The sequence below is a fragment of the Aphidius gifuensis genome, linkage group LG4 (assembly GCF_014905175.1).
Source record: "Aphidius gifuensis isolate YNYX2018 linkage group LG4, ASM1490517v1, whole genome shotgun sequence".
Taxonomy (NCBI): domain Eukaryota; kingdom Metazoa; phylum Arthropoda; class Insecta; order Hymenoptera; family Braconidae; genus Aphidius; species Aphidius gifuensis.
In genome coordinates, this window is record NC_057791.1 from 21128869 (window position 1) to 21149229 (window position 20361).

Here is a 20361-nt window from a genome sequence, read left to right on the forward strand (position 1 = left end):
ATTTTATTCAATTATAATATTTTAAATTTATCGACTTGTATAATTCAAGCTATTATAAATTTTATTAAATTTTTTTTCGTTTGTGAATTGTTAAGATCAAAAATACATGTTGCACTTGATAAATTTTTTATAATTTATTTTGTTGGACCCGATAACCAGCATTTATCATAGATTTATAATAATTATTATTATTTATTATCACTATTATATTTTATTTCTGCAAGTTAATTTAACAATTGGTCTCGTTGCAGAATAAAAAATTTTTTTTTTCTTTTTTTGGTCAATTTATTTTCTATATTTTAATATTAATTTAGAAAAAAAATATTTATTGGTGTTGTACTGTTTATTTTGGTCTTGTAATATTGCTTTTTGGGGTTGTTTTTTTTTTTTTTTTTATATATATATAACATTGGTCGGTGTGATTTTTAAAAAATAAATATTTACATATAATTTTTGTATGAGATTGAATCAAATGTCACATTTCACTGTTTTGAAATTCAATTAATTTATAAAAAATAGTATCAACAAAATACTGAATTTTAAATAACACACTTTGTAAATTGTCAATAGAAAATTTATTTTAAAAAATGTCATTATTATTTAATTTAATTTTAGTTTTTCACATAAAAAAATTACAAAATAATACAAATTAAAATGGAAAATTTTTTTTTTTTAAAATTCCAGTCACTTTTTATATAGCTAAAAACTAATTAGAAAAAATATATTTATATTAATTTAATGTGCGGCGCGTTCACATTTGCGCGCCCCGTAAAAAGCTCGATAGAAAGAAGATTTTTAATTTTATTGTGCTTTCGCAAGTCAAAGTGACATGTTGAGGCACTAGCGCCGACTATCGGCATCACAACCAGGTGATTATATTAAAAGAAGCTTTTAACTTGTGCGCAAGCTTGCGCAGGTATATAATCACAGTATCATAATAGTATTAAAAAAAAAATAATAATAATAAAAAAAAAAAGAAAAAAGAGAGTAGGGAAAATAAATTTATATGAAAAAAAATAAAAAACATTATATACTTTAAATTAGATATAAAAAAAAAAATTATTAATTTACGTTGTAATTTATATTTTAAATATGTAAAATTAATTTTAATTATTTTTAATATTTAAATAATTTTTATTATTTAATTATTTTTATGTAAAATTATTTTTTTATTAAAAGTTAATTTTTCAATTTATTATTAAATTTGATTTATCATAAAAAATTAATTTTCATGTAAAATTATTGTTATTGAAATTAATATTAATAAAATTTATTTTGTTAAAAATTAAAACATTGATGAATATGTAGATTACAGTCAATGACAGTTGATGCTAAGTGTATATTGATTGGTTTGATTTGAAATTTGTGAAGTACAATGGACTACTGACAACAACAACAACAACAACAACATCAACAACAATAGTAATAATAATAATAATTGTAGTTGAAATACATTCTACAGCTGGTCCAAGTAATATTCTCTCGTTCACAGTGAAAGGATAATTGGCACCTAATCATATAACGATGGATGAATCAAAGTTTGTATGATTTCAAGTGACTATAGAAGGTTCACATACTTCACCTACTTCAAAGTATGTACATGTCAAAATAGAATATGTTTAAATTGTTTTAACTCAAGTGAATATATTGATGGAAATTGTTAAATTTTTTTCCCCTAATGATTTCATTGTTTTCATTGAATTAAATTTGATATTTATTTTATAAAAATATATGACAAATTCATTCGACCTTTAAATTACCATGACGCAATTTATTCTGTTTTTTTTTTTTATATAATCTTTTTTTAGATTGGGGTTCTTTTTTTTTTCTTGGTTGTCTTTTTACTTTTATTTAAAAAAACTTTTGTTTTTTTTGCTCATCGAAGTCTATTAAGTATTCATTGATTGATATAGGTATATTTAAAAAAAATTGAAGAAGCAATTAGGGAATAAAAACTAAAAATTTATTGAAAAATCCAATTAAAATTGATCAATTGATTAAAAAGTTTCAAGTACTCAAGATAAAAGAACTTTTTTATACTAAAATTTTTAATAAGGTGGAAAAAAAAACAAATTTTTAGATGAACTGTTGAAAGTTTGAGATTAGATTTCAATTAAAAATAATTCATATTCATTTATAAGAAAAAAATTATTTATTTATTTATTTATTATGAATAATTAATTATTGTTTAATTACATTATTTATTATTCATGTGATGTTTGTGGATTTTATTTGAGTGCAGGCCAACACTTGAAGATAAGAACAAAAAAAAAAAATATTTTAGTATTCTAAAAGAATGGTAAACATTTTTTTTTCCCTCGTTATTTTCAAGATTTCCTAGTTAAAAAAAAAAAAAAAACTTGCATTCATTTATATTCTCTTTTAGTGTATGATATTATTTTTTTGGAATATTTATTTTTTTATTGTCAATAAAACTAGAAAAGAGGTTAAAAAAAAAATAAGTAGAAAAAATGCTTTTTAGTCAGACACTTAATAATCCCTTGATATTTTTTCGCGATGTCAGATATAATAGCCTCTCGAAAAAATCCTCTTCTAGCAACTTAAAACGTTTACTGACTTGAATTTTTTTTTCTTTCGTAATAAAAAACAATATTTAAAATTTAAAAAAAATAAGAAAATTATCATTGATATAAGAAACAATAGAAAATTATTTAAATATAAAAATTTAAATACCTTATTTTACTAATAAAAATTAATTAATTAAGCAATAGTAAAATTAATATGATAAATAGATCTTTTTAAATAAAATTTCGACACTTTTTCACCTGTTAATTGACATTAATTCTTCTAAAAAAAATTCCATATAATTTAACCATTTTTTTCTTTGTAAAATAAATAAGTAATTATCATTTTTATAAATTAATTTTATCTTCAATCATTATGATGAATATTTAGTCGATGATGACAATGACAATACCAATAATAATTTCTATAAAAATAAAATAAAAAAATACCTCATTTTGATGATAAAATAAATTCAATAAAGCGATATAAAAATTAATAACTAAATGATCATATACAAAACTTGAAAAATTTTTAAACTTCAAAATTATTTATATAAGCTATTAATTAAATTTGAAATAAATAAAATACATCGTGCTAAAACTTACCTCGGTATTTGAAAAGCAATTTCATCAAGTGAATCACTTGGTTGCATTGGTCCTTGTTCAAATAGTCTACTTGGACCCTCATGTATTTTGTTGGTCGATTGCATTGAACCAGCAGTTGGTTGTGGCTCATCACCACAGCTACTATTTTCACGTTGACCCCCCTGTCCAGTACCACGACGTTTACGTTTTTTTCTTTCATCCTCTTGTCGTCGTAGATTATGAAGTCGGAAGAAAAATACCGACATTTCTATTTTTTTTTTTTTTTTACCATCAGATTGAATTCATTACAGTTGGTTCATTGATTTATCAACTTATATTAATTTTCAAATAAACATTATAACAAACAAAAAAAAAAACAACATGCAAATTATTTAAAAAAAAAGAAAAATCCAACTTTTCAAATTAAAATTCTAATAATTTTAAATAATAATCAAATACATAAATAATGTAATTACATAAAGAAAAATTTTTAAATTAAATAATACAAAGTTTTATTGTCATTTTTTCTTTCATATTTTCATTAAGCATGTTCTATTAAACAAAAAAAAAAAAGATGAAAAAAGTGAGATAATAGTATCAAGTAGATGAGGTAAAACAGTTGAGGGTTTTGTGATTGGATTATCTTGAAAATGTCATTGACAAAGTTTTAGCATGTGTGTATTTGTAAAATCTACATTAACATGAAAATTTTGTTGGTATATATTCTTGTGACCTTATTTTAGAAAATACGTATTGCAAGGTGTTGGTTGAGTGTACAAACATTGTATTTTCATCGTCATGGGATCTAAAAATCTCTATAACTTGACAATTTCGTTTTCTCAAACGAGTAAAGGGAGCTTATGGTCTCTTGTTGGTCATTATTTCACTTGATAAAACTTGTGGATGTATATATATATTTTTATTTTTTCATTTTATCATTGATCGACAAACATCTAAAGAATTTCTATTAAACCAAAGAAACATTGTGCAAATAATATATCATTTTTCTTTCACGTCATTTCACTTTATTTTGTATGAAAAAAATAAAAAAAATTAAAGCTTTTATTGTTATTATTTATTTTAATTATAATACTATTATTTTTCTCAAGCAGAACAATTGTCTTTTGTCATTTGAAATAATTACAATGATTCAAATTATAATTTTATACTTTTATATAATTAATGTGAATAATAAATTTTACAGTAAAATCTTAATTAAATCACGAAATAATATTCTATATCAATTTTCCTATTACATTCCCTATAAAAAATTGAATATTATTTTTAATTAATTAATGGACTTTTGAATAAAATATAAAAATTACAAATATCAAATTACATGCTTAAAATAAATTTGAAAAAAATTATTAAACATGCAAAAATTAATTGAAAAACAAAATGAAAAATTATCATGCTTATTTAAATTATTAATGTACCTGATGAAATGTTGTTTTTCACTTTCCAATAAGTGCCGATTGATTTAATTTATTATATAAAATATTATTTATTATAAATGATATGACAGTAAAAAAAATTGACGAGTTAGACGTTGAATTTGTAGATGAATTTAGTAAAATATTTTTATCACTTGTTATTTTTTAATTGACTAAAGTATCGATCACTTTTGTATAATTTTTTTGATAATAATGTGGCCCCTTCTGAATTTAATATAATTTATACTATATTATTTATGTTCCCATTAACTGTTTCCCTCAATTTTTTTTTTTATTTATTTTTCTTCAAGTCTTCCTGGCTATACTTTACGCCTGTATTATTTAGTTGACAAAAAAAAAAAAAAATAAATTCAATAAATATTTTTTATCATTATTTACATTGATTTGATTATTATTTTTTATTATTATGTATTTTATACAGTGTCGAGTGACATGCCATGTATGAGTCATTATCAATAAATAATTTTTAATTATATTTACTATCCAGGCATGATAAAAAATTGACAAAATAAAATAAATTTAGCTATATAGGTAAAATTCGAATTTCCTTTATAAAATTTTATGATGGAAAAAAAATTTTTTATAAAAGTAATTTATCGTATGTGTTAGAAAAAGAAAAATTGTGAATTTTTTTTTTTATTCATTTATTTATTTTTATAGATAAAAAAAGAAGAGGAAATTTTTTTACAGGTCAAATGTCGAAGAACACCATCGACTGTAGCACTTTTTCTTATTTTTTTTTTTTTTATTTATTTTCTTCAATGAAATTGACTACCACTAGAGATTTATCGATATATCTACTCGTAAAATAGACAGTGTGTCAATTGATGTTAATATTACAATTTTCTTTTCGATTTTTTTTTAAATAAAAATATTATTTAGTTAAAATGAAATTAATATTATTCCAATTTAAATGTATTTTAAAGGTAAATGACAAAAAGGCTTTGGTTTTGATATATTATACATATTCCAACGGGATTTAATTAAATTTAATTAAAACGTACTTTGTAATAATTAGTAAAAGATCAAAATGATGAAACAGTTAATTAATAGAATAGCTAAATGAATATTATTAAATAAATAATTTACAAACAAGATATATCACTCGACAACAGGATAAACTTTTGAAAGCTATAAATATATTTTTATATAATGCTAATTTGATTTACCCTTAATTTTATCAAGTTGTTGTTGTTGTTGTTGTTGTTGTTGATGATGCTCATTATCATTAGTTGACATAGAAATGTATGTTGTATAATAATAGTTTTAAAAATTTGGTCAAGAGTTATTTTTATCTCTAGCTGTTAAATATGCTAATTTTTTTTTAGTTCAACTAGATGATAAACATCAGCAGTTGTTTGCATATCACAGAAATATATTTCTTTTTTTTTCATTCATTGATAAATATTTAGTCAGTAGAAAAATTATATATTTACTCTGATTTTATTTTTATTTTATACAAGTATATTTTTCTTTTAGTTGCTGATTTTTTTTTCTTTATTTAATAATTTTCTTTTGATGAAATATGATATTTCTTGTTTATTATTTTTTTTTTTTATATGAAAAATTAAATTACTAGAATTTTGTGCCAAGATGATAATATTTATTTCAATTAGTTTTGTAAAGTATATAGAATACCGAAGATGTAAAAGATTCAATGGAAGAAAAATAATAAAAAAAAAATTCAACTTGTAATATAGAAAATTATATAAAATTATCTTTGATTTTTTTTTTTTATTTTTTCGTTTCACAGGCTAATTGTAAATTGCTATAAAAAATCTACATGATGCTTCACATTACCAATCACTTTAATTTTTTATGTAAATAAATTTGCAATAAAAAAAAATGAAATATCAACGTGCAATAATGATACAGTATTAAAAAAATTAAAGAAAAAAATTAATTCGGCACTTGTTTAATTGTTAATTGACATTAATTGATAGGAAAAAAAAAATTGATTGTTTTATTAATACTGTTTTTATTTGTAGATAAATTTAAATAAATATAAAATTAATTTAAATAAATTAAATGAATATGATAATTTTTATAAATTTATTTGATGAATGAATTTTGTTTATTTTTGTTTATATTTTTAAATGATGTTGATGGTGATATTGATGTCGGCAGTGATGATGATAATGAATATTGAAATTTATTCATCGCGGCGACACGACGGTTCGAAAGCAACTGGCGTTACCAACAACGTCGTCGATCAGCCAAGGGTGGTCCGCCTTCTGGTCCTTAGTTAATTCTGGCGCAGACGCTTTCATACACTTGCCGAAAACAAAATCTTGTGGCTCAAATATAATCCAATGTTCACTACCTCAATAAAACCCTTAATAAGACCTTCATTTATTCAAACATTTAATCTCTATATTTTATTTTTATCTAATCATAATTTTATCCTCAATTATCATTTTTTATTTTAAGAAAAATCTTACTTTTATTTATCAATTTTTTCTTCATTTTTTTTCTTTTATTTTTCAAGGGTTGGCATGAAAAATAATAAATATTATCTTTGATGATTTAGTGAGGGTTTAAATCTCATTATATAAATGCAATTTTTATTATAGATATAATCAACCATCAATATATAAAGCCAAACTTTTTTATAAAAACTTTTTAAAAAGTTTAAAATTTTTCAGAGTTTTTCAGACGTAAAAACACTCTACGCTCTTTGTGATGATTTTTTTTTTTTTTTTCATCAAACTCAGTGTGTTTACGTGTAAGACTAGACACATTGTTGAAAATTGTTTTTTTTTATTTGTCTTTTATATTTTTAGTTGAATGAACTTTGATATAAAACTATTTTTTAGTAATTTATTTTTTTTATTATAAATTTTTTAAAGAATTTTAATGATTTTTTTTTTTTTCTATTTCGTTGAAAAAAAAAAAATATAAATTTAATTAAGTTGGGATTTTAAAGGGATACAAATGGCAATAAAATTGATTACTTTTTAAAATATAAAAAAAAAAAAAAAAAAAACTAAAAGCCCATGAGTAATTTGTGTAAATTTTAAAAGTTTTTTTTTATTTTTTGTAAAACAATTTGGTAATGAAATTATTTTTTCCCTCGTTCATGATGATTTGAGATTTATTTGAGATTTATAATAAAAAAGCTTGATTTATAAATTTTATTTATTTTATTTTTAATAGAATTACCTCTCATCAAGTTTGAATGAACATCTTGATAAATCACTCCATGCACTCATACTACGGCTACGTCTTCTAACTGAATTTGACATTTGTAATTTTGAAGTACTTGATCGTCTTGATGATAATATATTATCTGTTTCAAAACAAACTTTTGGCGTTGAATGAAATTTAAGTGATGTTGATTTAACTGGTGTTAATACAATTGGTGTTTGAAGATCAGATCCATCATCCCATTTATCATTATTAACATCCAACAATGGCTCAGTTGATGCATTTGAACCATGTACACCATCATGTTGTTCATTATTTTTTTTATTAATAAATAATGAAAATCCATTATCATTATTTGTATCATTTACTGAACGTTTCACATATTTTTTACCAATATTTATTGGCTTATCACCACTTCTTGAAATACGACCACTTTTACGAATCATTAGAAATCAATAATTATCATACACTATTACTTGATAAATTTTTTTCTCATAAAAATATCATCACTTGATTATTTTTTGATTATTCAACATTTTGATTATTATTTTTTATTTATTTATTTTTTTTCCATCTAACACGATATGTTTTAAAAAATATTTTTGATTATTTTATTTATTTATTTATATCCGTAACAATTGAACACTTTTAAAATCATTATATAATTTTCTTTTTATTTTATTTATAAATTTCAACAACTTGCAGTATAGGCACTAAATTAATTATTTTTTTTATTGTAAAAAATATTTACACTTTTTTTTGATTTAATATAAATATTTTTTTACATTTACTATTTTAATAATTGAGCTTGATAAAAGCAAAAAATTATAAAAGCTGCGCAATCTTGTTCAAGGTCGTGCATAAAATGTGCATAAAATATTCTACACGTAGAGACTCGATAAAATGTCAATGAAAAAAAATAAATAAAAAATATATATAAAAATAAAATATGAATAATTTTTAATAATTTAAAATATCAGGCACATGTGTGATTGAATAATGTTTATTATTATTTATAACAACAAAAATTAAACACTTCACGAAATTAATAATAAAACTAAACTTTTAATATATTTTAAAATATATTGTTTATAATAAATTGTCATTGTTATTGCTATTAATTATTGAAAATATATTTGTTTATTTAATTTATGTAATTTATTGCTTTTTGTGAATTGCAAATTATAAATTTAACACATAATAGTGACGTAATATTACAGAGAGTAGAGTAGAGCACACAAAACATCCCTATTGCGCTAGTTACGTCCTGGAATATCATCCCCCTTCTTCTCTGATCACTGAATTGCATTGTCAAAGCCAATGTTTTAGCTTTTTTTATCATACTTGAAATTATATAATGCCCACTCTTTCTGGTGCATTGAAAATATATACTCATCATGCACAGCTGATTTTGCTGCGACTGCGCTTTTTATGATTACAAGTATATAATGAAAAATAATAAAAAAAAAATACATATACTTTTCTTTTGAATTATTCAATTATTTTTCAATTAAAAAAATGATTTATTAAATTATATTTTCATTTAATTCTCTATAAGCATAATTAATTTATTACTTTTTTTTTTTTTTATAATTGTAAAATTATTTTTATGCTATCAACACTTGTTGATTATTATTTCGTCAAGTTTTTGTCATTTTTTATTTTTGATTTAAAGTCATTAATTTTTTTTTATTTGGCAGTAATTATAGAGCATTGATTTGCAAATTTAATTTTGAGATTTGCAAGTGGATATTATGCGGTATACTCGAATTACAAATGGAGTGTGCGCAAAATAACGAAAAAAAATTTCATTCAAGCGGGAAAAATATTCGAGTGCTGTTAGATAAGACAATTTTTAAATGGGAAAAAAAATGAAATGATTAGTTGATGAAGTAAATGAATAATAAAAATTGCTTTTGTCAAATGTCAATGATTTTTTTTTTTCAATACAGACTCACCGGAAATTAATGATTCTTAGATGTTTTTTTTTTTTTTTTTCTATTTTTGTTGTATAATACAAAAATAGAAACTTGAGCTGATATTAATTGTGTCAAGTGTACAAACTTGAGTTTTTTCGCGACTTGAAAAAAATATATAGACAAGCACGTTGCCGACACTTGTACAATTTTTAAGATGATACACATAAAATAATATGCATCAAAATGATGTCTTATGATGTCAAGAGTTGTTGAAATTTAAGGAAAAAAATATTTCCCTTCATATAATAAATTTTGAAAAAAATAAAATACAGAAAATTTTTAAATGTCAATTTAAAATTGATAATCAATACATTCAATATAAAATTAATAATTGAATTTGAAATTAAAAAAAATAATAAATATTTTAAATTGAATTTAAAATTAATTAAATTTTTTTTTATTTCAATTCAAATTAATAATTTCTAGTTGAACTAGTTATAAATTATTTTTAAAATGAATAATCAATGAATACAATTAAAAAAATAATAAAATAATTTTTTTTAATTGAAAATTACTAATATTAATAATATTAAAAAATTTTTTTTTCAATCTTACCTTTCACCATCATCATTAAAAGCAAAATCACCGAGTATAAGATCACGAAAACGATATCTCGGTGGTAAATTTAAAGTTGGTCGAGTCAAAGGATCTGTCTCATTCATTTTTCACAATATCACTTTTAAAATTTTTATATTTTTACTGATAAAAAATATAAAACAAATCAATCATTATAATAATAAATATATTCACATTTTATTCATCATTATTTTCTTTAAATTACTTTCCAAAAACAAATTCATATTTTATTTTTCACACGTGCTCATTATTTTATATACTTCAATGAATTTATGTACGAGGTGTTCGCGACGGTGTCTCGCGATTTAATGAGACCTTTGGCACAGCAAGATCCAATATACAAGAAACTGCATCATAAAACAGCCAAAATAAAAATAAAAAAAAAATTCACCTATCCTTTTTTTTTCATCCATTAGATTTTTAGCATATTCATCATTTTTTTTTTTATGACATTCAACACCAAGTGCATAGATTTCTGTTTGATGAATTTTATTCATCCATTAAATCAATACAGTGTCATCAATTTTTTAAGAGAAAAAAAAAAAAAAAAAAGAAAATACACTCCTCTTAAAAGCCTCTCTGCTAAAAAATTTTCAATCATTTCAAATTTTTTTTTATTGACTATGTTTCATAAATAAAAATTAAAAGTAAACAAAAATATAAATAATTTAAAAATAATAAATTATATTTAAAAAATTGAAAAACAAAATATATAATAAAAAAATATTTGTATTTTAAATTGCATTGTTTTTATCAAAATAAAACGAAAAATATATTCATCATTATAATCATCATCATCATGAAATAAGTATTGCATTCACATTGGGGGAGAGAAAAAATATATAAAAATGATTCCGCGCAATCGATATATTTCTGCGCGCGCTGACTTTATATTATTGTAATTGTCAATGTTTTGTGTGTACCTCATTGTTCGTCTGATAAAAATAGTATTATATTATTTGCCTAAAATTAAATAAATTAAAAAACCCCCATATGGTTATTGATGAGTTGATAATTATTGCGAATGTATGATAACAATATAAACAGTGGGCTTTTCGGAGTCGGCAATAAGATATATTCCTATTCAATAAATCATTCAACATCAAGAGATAAATACTGTCTCGCTTGTCAACACACATCGATGCTTAAGGTAAATTAAATTCACCATAATAGCTCAATTGTAATTACTAATTACTAATTATTTATTTTATTAACAGTTGGGATGCCGTCCAAGAAATTTTACTCTAACAGTTGTCATCATACTTGCAATATCAAATATGCTGTTGACATTTTTATTACTACAATCAGAAACATGCACATCAAACAACAAAGATGATAAACTTATTAAAAATATTAACAATGATAAATTTGTAACTGAAAAAATTGATGGAGTACAAAAAGATGATGATTACAATGATAATCCATCAACAATAAATTTGATAGATGATGATATTGATGATGAAAAAGTAGACAACATAAATATAAATGTAAATTTAGGAAAATGGGATAATCAAAGAATCATTAAAATGTTTGATTCAGTATTGATTGGTAGTAAATTTACTGAATTATCAAAAAATAGTAAAATATGTTTAGCAACACAATCATCAATCGAAAAATTACATTCACTTGTACAAGTTGCACATCATTGGACATCATCAATATCAGTTGCATTGTATGTTGCTGGTGATGAAGAATACAATGCTGTTAATAAATATTTAATATATTTACGTTATTGCTATAAACCAATACGTGAAAGAATAAATTTTTCATTAGCAATACCACATAATAAAATACCAATAAATGAATTGAATATTATTAATAATTATAGTAGTATTAAAAATTTAAATTGTTCATTACCAGAAGCAACACTTGTTAATATGTTGAATAAAATATCAACAAAACATACATCATGGAAATCTAAAAATTCATATCCACAAAATCATATGAGAAATTTAGCACGTAAAAATTGTCAAAGTGATTATTTATTTTTAACTGATGTTGATATTGTACCAAGTATTGGTTTTGCTGAATCAATTGATTTATTTTTACATAATATACCTGATAATAAATGTGATAAATGTGCATTTGTTGTGCCAACATATGAGCTAGATAAAAGAGTTAAATTTCCAATAAATAAAACTGAACTTGTTAGACTTGCTAAAAAAGGTCTTGCACGTCCATTTCATTGGAAAGTATTTATTCATAATCAGTATGCAACTAATTTTTCAAGATGGATTATGGATGTTGTACCTGGATCAAAAGGATATACAAATTTAATTAATGGAAAAACTTATGTTTGTCATAATGTTACGAATTTTGAATTTCTTTATGAGCCATTTTATGTTGCTAAGGATACTGCACCACCGCATGATGAAAGATTTGTTGGATATGGCTATACTAGAAATACACAGGTATATTTTTTATATTTAAAAATTATATTATCTGAAATTGTTTGTTTTATTTTTTAATTTATTATTGAAGGTTTATGAAATGTACGTTGCTGGTTATCAGTTCCAAATATTATCACCTGTTTTTACTGTACACTGGGGACTGCAAACGAGAAAAGGAAGATTACCATGGCGAGAAAAACAAAATATTTTAAACCGTAAAAAATTTGATCAATTTAAACGTGAAATATTTACAAAATACGAACGTGATGTGTCTAAACCATTAAGAAAATTATAAGAAAATTATATTAAATGTTTTTATATGTAATATATCATTAATTTGACATGGTTTTACAAAATTATGTTGTTGGCTTTTTTTAATTTTTTATATTATTTAAAAAATAGCTGGTACTTTGATGGAAATTGTTTTGGTTTCAAGATATCCCTCAAGACCATCCTCTCCCAACTCACGACCAATTCCAGATTTTTTGTATCCACCGAATGGTGTTTGAGGTGTTATGGCATCATAACAATTAACCCAAACACTTCCAGCATCAACAGATTCAGAAAATTGGAGAGCTTTGTTTATGTCATTTGTAATAATTGCAGCAGCAAGACCGTATGATGTTTCATTAGCTCTTTCAATAACTTCTTCAAGAGTTTTAAATTTAAGAATTGATTGAACTGGACCAAATATTTCTTCCTTGGCAATTCTCATGTTGTCAGTTACATTTGAGAATATAGTTGGTTTTATAAAATATCCAACATTGCCCTGACGTTCACCACCAGTGACAACAGTTGCACCTTCATCTTTTCCAGATTTAATTAAATTTAAAACTTTATCAAACATCTCTTCATCAATTTGTGGCCCTTGAACAACTGTTGAGTCAAATGGATCACCAACTTTACGTTTTAATGCCAATTCCTTGGCATGTTGAACGAAACTGTCGTATATTTTTTCATGTACAAATGTACGTGATCCAGCACAGCAACTTTGTCCATGATTACCGAATAATGCTTCATGTGCTATTTCAGCTGCATTTTTAACTATAATAATTTTAAAATATTCATTAATAATAAAATTGATTATAATAATCATAAGTAAGAATTTTTTTTTATATTCAAATTACCATCAGCATCATCAAAAACTACAACTGGGCTTTTTCCTCCAAGTTCCAAGCTGACATGTTTCAAGTTACTTTTTGCTGCTGCTTCCATAATTACATGACCAATCTTTAAAAATTAAAAATTATATTTTTAAAATAAATACAACAATAGAAAACATTTTTAATTTTTTCTTTTTCTATAAATTTACCTCAGTTGATCCAGTAAATGCAACTTTTTTAATATCTGGATGATGAGTAATAGCACCACCAGCAGTTGGACCATATCCTGGTATGACATTAACAACACCTGCTGGAAATCCAGCTTCTTTAGCCAAGGCAGCAATATAAAGAGCAGTCAATGGTGTTTGTTCAGCTGGTTTTAATACAATTGTACAACCAGCAGCTAATGCAGGTCCCCATTTCCAAGCCAACATCATTACTGGATAATTCCAAGGTATTATTTGTCCAACAACACCAATTGGTTCTTTGCGTGTTACCGTAAAGTTTCCATCATCTAGAAATATCCAATATTAATATAATAATAATACAAATGAAATAAAATAATGTATAAAATAAATACCAGAAGGAATTGTGTTTCCATGAATTTTGTCACACCATCCTGCATAGTATCTAAGTGTTCCAATACTTGCTTCCATATCGCCAACAGCACTCTCAAATGTCTTGCCATTATCAAGTGCTTCGAGACTCGAAATATAATTTATATCTCTTGCAATAAGATCAGCAAGCTATTTACATAAATTTTAGTTTCAATTTTCATATAATTATATTAACAAAATATTTATAATTTTATTTACCTTATTCATAAGAATACCACGACCAGATGGACTCATTTTTCTCCATGGTGCTCCACGTGAAAATGCTTTTTTTGCAGCAGCTACTGCTAGCTCAACATCAGCCTGTTTTTTTTTTTTAATTTAATATTATTCATCAACAATATTATGGACAATTTATTATCAAAAACAAAAATACTCTTAGATAAGACACTTACTTTATCACCTTCTGATACTTGAGTGATAACAAGACCAGTTGCTGGGTTGATTGTTGGAAATTTCTTTCCACTTTTAGCATCAACAAATTCATTGTTTATGAACAACTACAAATGTCAAAAAAAATAATAACACAATTAGAATCTAATATATAAACAAAACAACATAACCTCTAGATCTTAGAAACACCAGTGACAGAAAAGGACAGGCTATGTTTTTGTTTTGATTTTGTACACGTTTTGTAAATATTTATTTGATCAGGTGATTGACTCTTTAAAAAAAAAATACCACTAACAGACTTTTAAAATTTAAATATCATAATCTTGACAATTTCAACAGTTCAATCAATAGAAATAACAAAAAAAACTTGATATTGTAGAAATAAAAAATTAAGTAAAATATCGTTTCAATATAATTATTTATATCAAGGTCTACAACTATCATAAATATTCTTGCTCGTATCCACAAATTGACCTTGAATATTATCCTCTTAATTTATTATTTATATAATCATTTTTTTATACAAAAAAAAAATAAATTTTCATGTTCAATAATCTGTGTGTATGCAATAAAAATAATTTTCATCACAATACTAAATGGAAAATTTACAAAATTAAAATGCAAAAAAAAAAAAAGGCGTGTTAGATATCAAAATGACATGATGAGATTATTATTTTCTGTTAATTAACAATCTACTAAATTATTAAAAAATTAATTTACCTGGGTGTACTTGATTACTGGGTTTGGAATAGCCATGATATTTTATAATTTTATTATTTTTTTACTATGTATTTAATGATGACAACTAAATGGAATAATGGAGTAACAACTTGTGTTGAAATTGTAACAGAGACTGACTGAATCAGCAGTTAATATGAACATGTAACTAAATATATGTGAGGGGGTCTCGGAGCAACTGATGACAAGCCCATCCAATCATGTTTTTATAACATCCAATCAAACATACACATGTAGCTATTAATAAATCATATCAATCACTGACACACTAATATCCAACAACAACAACAACAAATTAACATTTCATATATCATGTTAAAAAAAAAAATGCATCAACTTGATATAAATATATTTTTATTCTTTGCTTTTGTTTTTTGTAATTTACAATAATTTTATTTAAATTTAAATAATCAATATGTCAATATAAAAAAAAAAAAAAACATTTACTAAACAAAAAATTACTATTTAATATATTTTTCATTAAAATTCTAAAATGTCAATTGAAAAAAATGAAATTAAAGTTGATGGATTTGGAATGGTACCATGTCAATCGGATAATTCAAATAATTATGAGATAATAAAAAGGTAGTGATACAAATATTCAATTATATTAATTAATTAATAATAATAAAATTATAAAATTAATTGCGTAACGATTAAAAGATATACCTTAACAAATAAAACAAAATCATATGTTCGTTTGATAACATGGGGAGCTGGTGTTCAGTCAATAAGTGTACCAAATGCCAAGGGTATTCTTGGTGATGTTGTTCTCGGCTTCAATGACATTCAAGGTAAAATAAAAAAATTATAATCTTCAAAAAAAACAAACTGGATTTATCAGTAATGAATTATTTTAGGATATTTAAGCAACAGATTTATCGGTCGAACTTTTGGTTACGAAACACGTCGAGTATTTAATGATATTATTTCTGTAAACAAGAGAAAATTATTATCATCAACAGACGATAATAGCCAAGAAATATTTAATGATAAATCATTTGATAATGTCAATTGGAATTCTCATATACTTGATAATCAAGTGGTAAATATATTTAATTAAATTTACTTGATTTATTTTTAATAAAATTTATCTTAATCTATCAAGGTGATGTCTCATTTGAGTGACAATGAAAATAAAGGAAAAACATTGACTCAAATAAAGTACAGTTGGACTGATGAAAATGAACTTCATGTTAATATTCGTGCCACTTCAACAAGATCATCATCAGTTGACGTCACTAATTGTTATCTCTTGAACCTTGCTGGTCATGTTTGTATCTTTTAATTTATTTTTAGATAATTTTTTTAATTATTATTTAAAATTTTTTTTTGTATTTAATTATAGGGAACAGGTTGTGAAGAATTAAAAAAACATGTTATTACATTAAATGCAAATGAATGCAAACGTATGGATGACAAAATAAATTTTAAAGATAAAAACATTTTAAAGTATGTTCATAGAAAAAATATGTTTGATTTGGAAAATATTATTTTGTTGAATAAAAAACGCTTGTATATGATACCAGATGGTGGATATAATCATTTTTTTACTGATAATGAATTTTTGAATAATAATTATTATCGATTTAATGCTAGGTAATATTTTTTGCTTTGATATTTTAGAATTTTTTTTATAATGATTAATATGGTTATTATATTGAAGAATTTTGCATCCACCAACTGGAAGATTTGTTGAAGTTTATTCAAATCAGCCTGGTTTTCATTTTTATACTGGTCATGATTTACCTAATTTTCAAAAAATAAATAATCAGCAAAGGAAAATGTATGGTAAAGATGGAATTTTATATGATAGATATGGAGGATTTATGGTGTCACCATCGTGTTATCATCAAGTGTTGGATTATAATAATAATTTTTTAAATACTTTAAATCCTGGTAGTGTTTATCATCACAATATGACATTAAAATTTGGTGTTAAAACATATAAATAAATAAAATTAATATAGCTTACAAGAATCAAATAAAGTGGGTAAATAATTTATTAATTATGGCTAGAAATAAATTTTAAACCATGAAATATTTATTGAATAATTTTTTTGAATAGAATTAAATTGACAAATTATTTAAAAAATAGCTGGTACTTTAATGGAAATTGTTTTGGTTTCAAGATATCCTTCAAGACTATCTTCTCCCAATTCACGACCAATTCCAGATTTTTTGTAACCACCGAATGGTGTTTGAGGTGTTATGGAAGCATAACAATTGACCCAAACACTTCCAGCATCAACAGATTCAGAAAATTGAAGAGCTTTGTTTATGTCATTTGTGATAATTCCAGCAGCAAGACCGTATGATGTTTCATTAGCTCTTTCAATAACTTCTTCAAGAGTTTTAAATTTAAGAATTGATTGAACTGGACCAAATATTTCTTCCTTGGCAATTCTCATGTTGTCAGTTACATTTGAGAATATAGTTGGTTTTATAAAATATCCAACATTGCCCTGACGTTCACCACCAGTGACAACAGTTGCACCTTCATCTTTTCCAGATTTAATTAAATTTAAAACTTTATCAAACATCTCTTCATCAATTTGTGGCCCTTGAACAACTGTTGAATCAAATGGATCACCAACTTTACGTTTTAATGCCAATTCCTTGGCATGTTGAACGAAACTGTCGTATATTTTTTCATGTACAAATGTACGTGATCCAGCACAACAACTTTGTCCATGATTAGCAAATAAAGCTTCATGTGCTATTTCAGCTGCATTTTTAACTATAAAAAATTAATAAATTAAATATTTATTAATAATAATTATAATCATAATTAAGAAATTTTTTTTATCAAGTAAATTACCATCAACATCATCACAAACGACAATTGGGCTTTTTCCACCAAGTTCCAGACTGACATGTTTCAAGTTACTTTTTGCTGCTGCTTCCATAATTACATGACCAATCTTTAGAAATTAATAATTAAATTTTTAAAATAAATATAACTATAGAAAATATTTTTAATTTTTTAAAAATAAATTTACCTCAGTTGAACCAGTGAATGCAACTTTTTGAATATCTGGATGATGAGAAATAGCACCACCAGCAGTTGGACCATATCCTGGTATGACATTAACAACACCTGCTGGAAATCCAGCTTCTTTAGCCAAGGCAGCAATGTAAAGAGCAGTCAATGGTGTTTGTTCAGCTGGTTTCAAAACAATTGTACAACCAGCAGCCAATGCAGGACCCCATTTCCAAACCAACATCAATGCTGGAAAATTCCAGGGTATTATTTGTCCAACAACACCAATTGGTTCTTTGCGTGTTACCGTAAAATTTCCATCATCTAAAAATATATATAATATTAATATTATAAACCCATAAATATATATTTATTTTAAAAACTAAATAAAATCAAATACAAAATAATTACCAGAAGGAATTGTGTTTCCATGGATTTTATCACACCATCCAGCATAATATCTAAGTGTTACGATACATCCATAAATATTACCAACAGCACTCTCAAATGTCTTGCCATTATCGACTGCCTCGAGACTCGAAATATAATTTATATCTCTGGCAATAAGATCAGCAAGCTATTTTCATAAATATTAGTTTCAAATTACATACAATTACCAAGATAAATATTAAAAATTATAAATTATTATTTACCTTATTAATTAGAACACCACGACCAGATGCATTTAATTTTCTCCATGGTGAACCACGTGAAAATGCTTTCTTTGCTGCTGCTACTGCCACATCAACATCAGCCTATTTTTTTTTTTAAATTTAATATTATTTATCAGCAATTGTATAGATATCAAATTAAAAAAATAAAATATTTTTTAAACTTTTGATAAGACACTTACTTTATCACCTTCTGATACTTGAGTGATAACACGACCAGTTGCTGGGTTGATTGTTGGAAATTTCTTTCCACTTTTAGCATCAACAAATTCATTGTTTATAAATAACTACAAATATCAAAAAAAAAAAAATAACAACTCATTTAGTTTTTCGACAAAAGCCAATTTATAAATACAAAATATTTTTTAAATAAAATAAAATAAAAAATAAAATATTTCTAACTCAAAAAAAAATAACAAATGAATATAAAAATAAAGTTTTTTTTTTCATTAAACTTGAAATTGAAAAATAAAAAAAACTCATTAAATAATTTTTTATTGCATGTACCAAGGTCAACATTTATCCTGAATCACCTTACTTGTATTAAATTACAATTGATCTCAGCTATCCGTTTATGCAATCATTTTAAATTAAAAAAAAAATTGTATTTTCATGATAAATAATACGTGCAGTATTCAGAAAAAAAAAAAAAACAATAATAATAAAGTTAAAAACCTCCACAAATTTACAATAACAAACGTCGTATTTTATTTTCAATCAACATAATAAAATTGCTTATTTATTTTATAGAAACGTATTGTTTAAATATCTCTCAAAATATATTTCAACATTAATAAAAAATAATAATTTATCAAAATTACGTACCTGGGTATACTTAATTTCAGGATTTGGATTAGCCATGATATTTTTTTGTAATTTTCAATACGTTTTTGATGATAAATAGCTACAAATGTGAATAGAATAAAAACTCAACTCGTACTTAAGTCTAACGTGCGACTGAATAAACACAGCTGATGAAACACAGTGTTACTTTGTGAGTAAAGGTGTATGAATGAAACTGACGACAATCTCGTCACGTTTTTATAAGACTCAATTAAACATACACACATAGCCATTGTATATCATTTCTAATCAATGACACACTAACATTTTCAAAAATAAAAATGAAAAAATGTCAAACAACAAATTAATATTTCTTATATCATTTTAAAAATCATTTAGCTGATTAAAAATATGTTTCTA

The 20361-nt window shown here is 23.8% G+C and overlaps 5 protein-coding genes across 8 annotated transcripts in view; 2 read left to right on the forward strand and 3 right to left on the reverse strand.

The window, feature by feature from the left end:
- The window catches only part of LOC122855630 (potassium channel subfamily T member 2), a 26552-nt gene extending 17588 nt beyond the window's left edge, over positions 1-8964 (reverse strand). For 3 of the 4 annotated variants that reach the window (XM_044157139.1, XM_044157138.1, XM_044157137.1), the window contains exon 1: positions 7727-8218. In XM_044157139.1, coding sequence (XP_044013074.1) covers positions 7727-8157 — 431 coding nt within the window. In that variant the 5' untranslated portion in view covers positions 8158-8218. Of the gene's footprint in view, positions 1-7726 lie in introns of all 4 variants that reach the window. The other variant, XM_044157140.1, reaches the window with a different exon arrangement.
- A 2218-nt stretch (positions 8965-11182) lies between these two features.
- Positions 11183-13012, forward strand: LOC122855633 (beta-1,4-glucuronyltransferase 1). The gene is made up of 3 exons (XM_044157150.1): positions 11183-11416; positions 11484-12677; positions 12748-13012. Exons 1-3 carry the CDS (start codon positions 11291-11293, stop codon positions 12949-12951), a joined length of 1524 nt encoding a protein of 507 aa, XP_044013085.1. The 5' UTR covers positions 11183-11290; the 3' UTR covers positions 12952-13012.
- On the reverse strand, positions 12955-15692 carry LOC122855635 (aldehyde dehydrogenase X, mitochondrial-like). Its single transcript, XM_044157153.1, has 7 exons — positions 15487-15692; positions 14769-14873; positions 14575-14676; positions 14340-14505; positions 13969-14273; positions 13784-13886; positions 12955-13700 (listed from the first exon to the last, which is right to left on the reverse strand). Exons 1-7 carry the CDS (start codon positions 15520-15522, stop codon positions 13048-13050), a joined length of 1470 nt encoding a protein of 489 aa, XP_044013088.1. The 5' UTR covers positions 15523-15692; the 3' UTR covers positions 12955-13047.
- Positions 15693-15962: 270 nt separating this feature from the next.
- Positions 15963-17529, forward strand: LOC122855636 (galactose mutarotase-like). Its single transcript, XM_044157154.1, has 6 exons — positions 15963-16089; positions 16168-16298; positions 16365-16549; positions 16613-16777; positions 16853-17103; positions 17171-17529. Exons 1-6 carry the CDS (start codon positions 15998-16000, stop codon positions 17457-17459), a joined length of 1113 nt encoding a protein of 370 aa, XP_044013089.1. The 5' UTR covers positions 15963-15997; the 3' UTR covers positions 17460-17529.
- On the reverse strand, positions 17527-20192 carry LOC122855634 (aldehyde dehydrogenase X, mitochondrial-like). Its single transcript, XM_044157151.1, has 7 exons — positions 19984-20192; positions 19341-19445; positions 19141-19242; positions 18899-19064; positions 18507-18811; positions 18326-18428; positions 17527-18244 (listed from the first exon to the last, which is right to left on the reverse strand). The coding sequence occupies exons 1-7, from the start codon at positions 20017-20019 to the stop codon at positions 17592-17594; spliced, it is 1470 nt and encodes a 489-aa protein (XP_044013086.1). The 5' UTR covers positions 20020-20192; the 3' UTR covers positions 17527-17591.
- Positions 20193-20361: the final 169 nt, after the last annotated feature.

Bases quoted from the DNA above. Each gene is read 5' to 3' on its own strand.
- LOC122855633 (XM_044157150.1), top strand. From the start codon at position 11,291: ATGTATGATAACAATATAAACAGTGGGCTTTTCGGAGTCGGCAATAAG. The intron at 11,417-11,483 runs GTAAATTAAATT...TTTTATTAACAG, and splicing joins AACACACATCGATGCTTAAG to TTGGGATGCCGTCCAAGAAA. The intron at 12,678-12,747 runs GTATATTTTTTA...TTATTATTGAAG, and splicing joins GCTATACTAGAAATACACAG to GTTTATGAAATGTACGTTGC.
- LOC122855635 (XM_044157153.1), bottom strand. From the start codon at position 15,522: ATGGCTATTCCAAACCCAGTAATCAAGTACACCCAG. The intron at 14,677-14,768 runs GTAAGTGTCTTA...AAAAAAAAACAG, and splicing joins AAGTATCAGAAGGTGATAAA to GCTGATGTTGAGCTAGCAGT. The intron at 13,701-13,783 runs GTAATTTGAATA...AAATTATTATAG, and splicing joins AGTTTTTGATGATGCTGATG to TTAAAAATGCAGCTGAAATA.
- LOC122855636 (XM_044157154.1), top strand. From the start codon at position 15,998: ATGTCAATTGAAAAAAATGAAATTAAAGTTGATGGATTTGGAATGGTA. The intron at 16,090-16,167 runs GTAGTGATACAA...AACGATTAAAAG, and splicing joins AATTATGAGATAATAAAAAG to ATATACCTTAACAAATAAAA. The intron at 16,550-16,612 runs GTAAATATATTT...TAATCTATCAAG, and splicing joins ATATACTTGATAATCAAGTG to GTGATGTCTCATTTGAGTGA.
- LOC122855634 (XM_044157151.1), bottom strand. From the start codon at position 20,019: ATGGCTAATCCAAATCCTGAAATTAAGTATACCCAG. The intron at 18,812-18,898 runs GTAATTATTTTG...ATATATTTTTAG, and splicing joins TGGAAACACAATTCCTTCTG to ATGATGGAAATTTTACGGTA. The intron at 18,245-18,325 runs GTAATTTACTTG...AATTTTTTATAG, and splicing joins CGTTTGTGATGATGTTGATG to TTAAAAATGCAGCTGAAATA.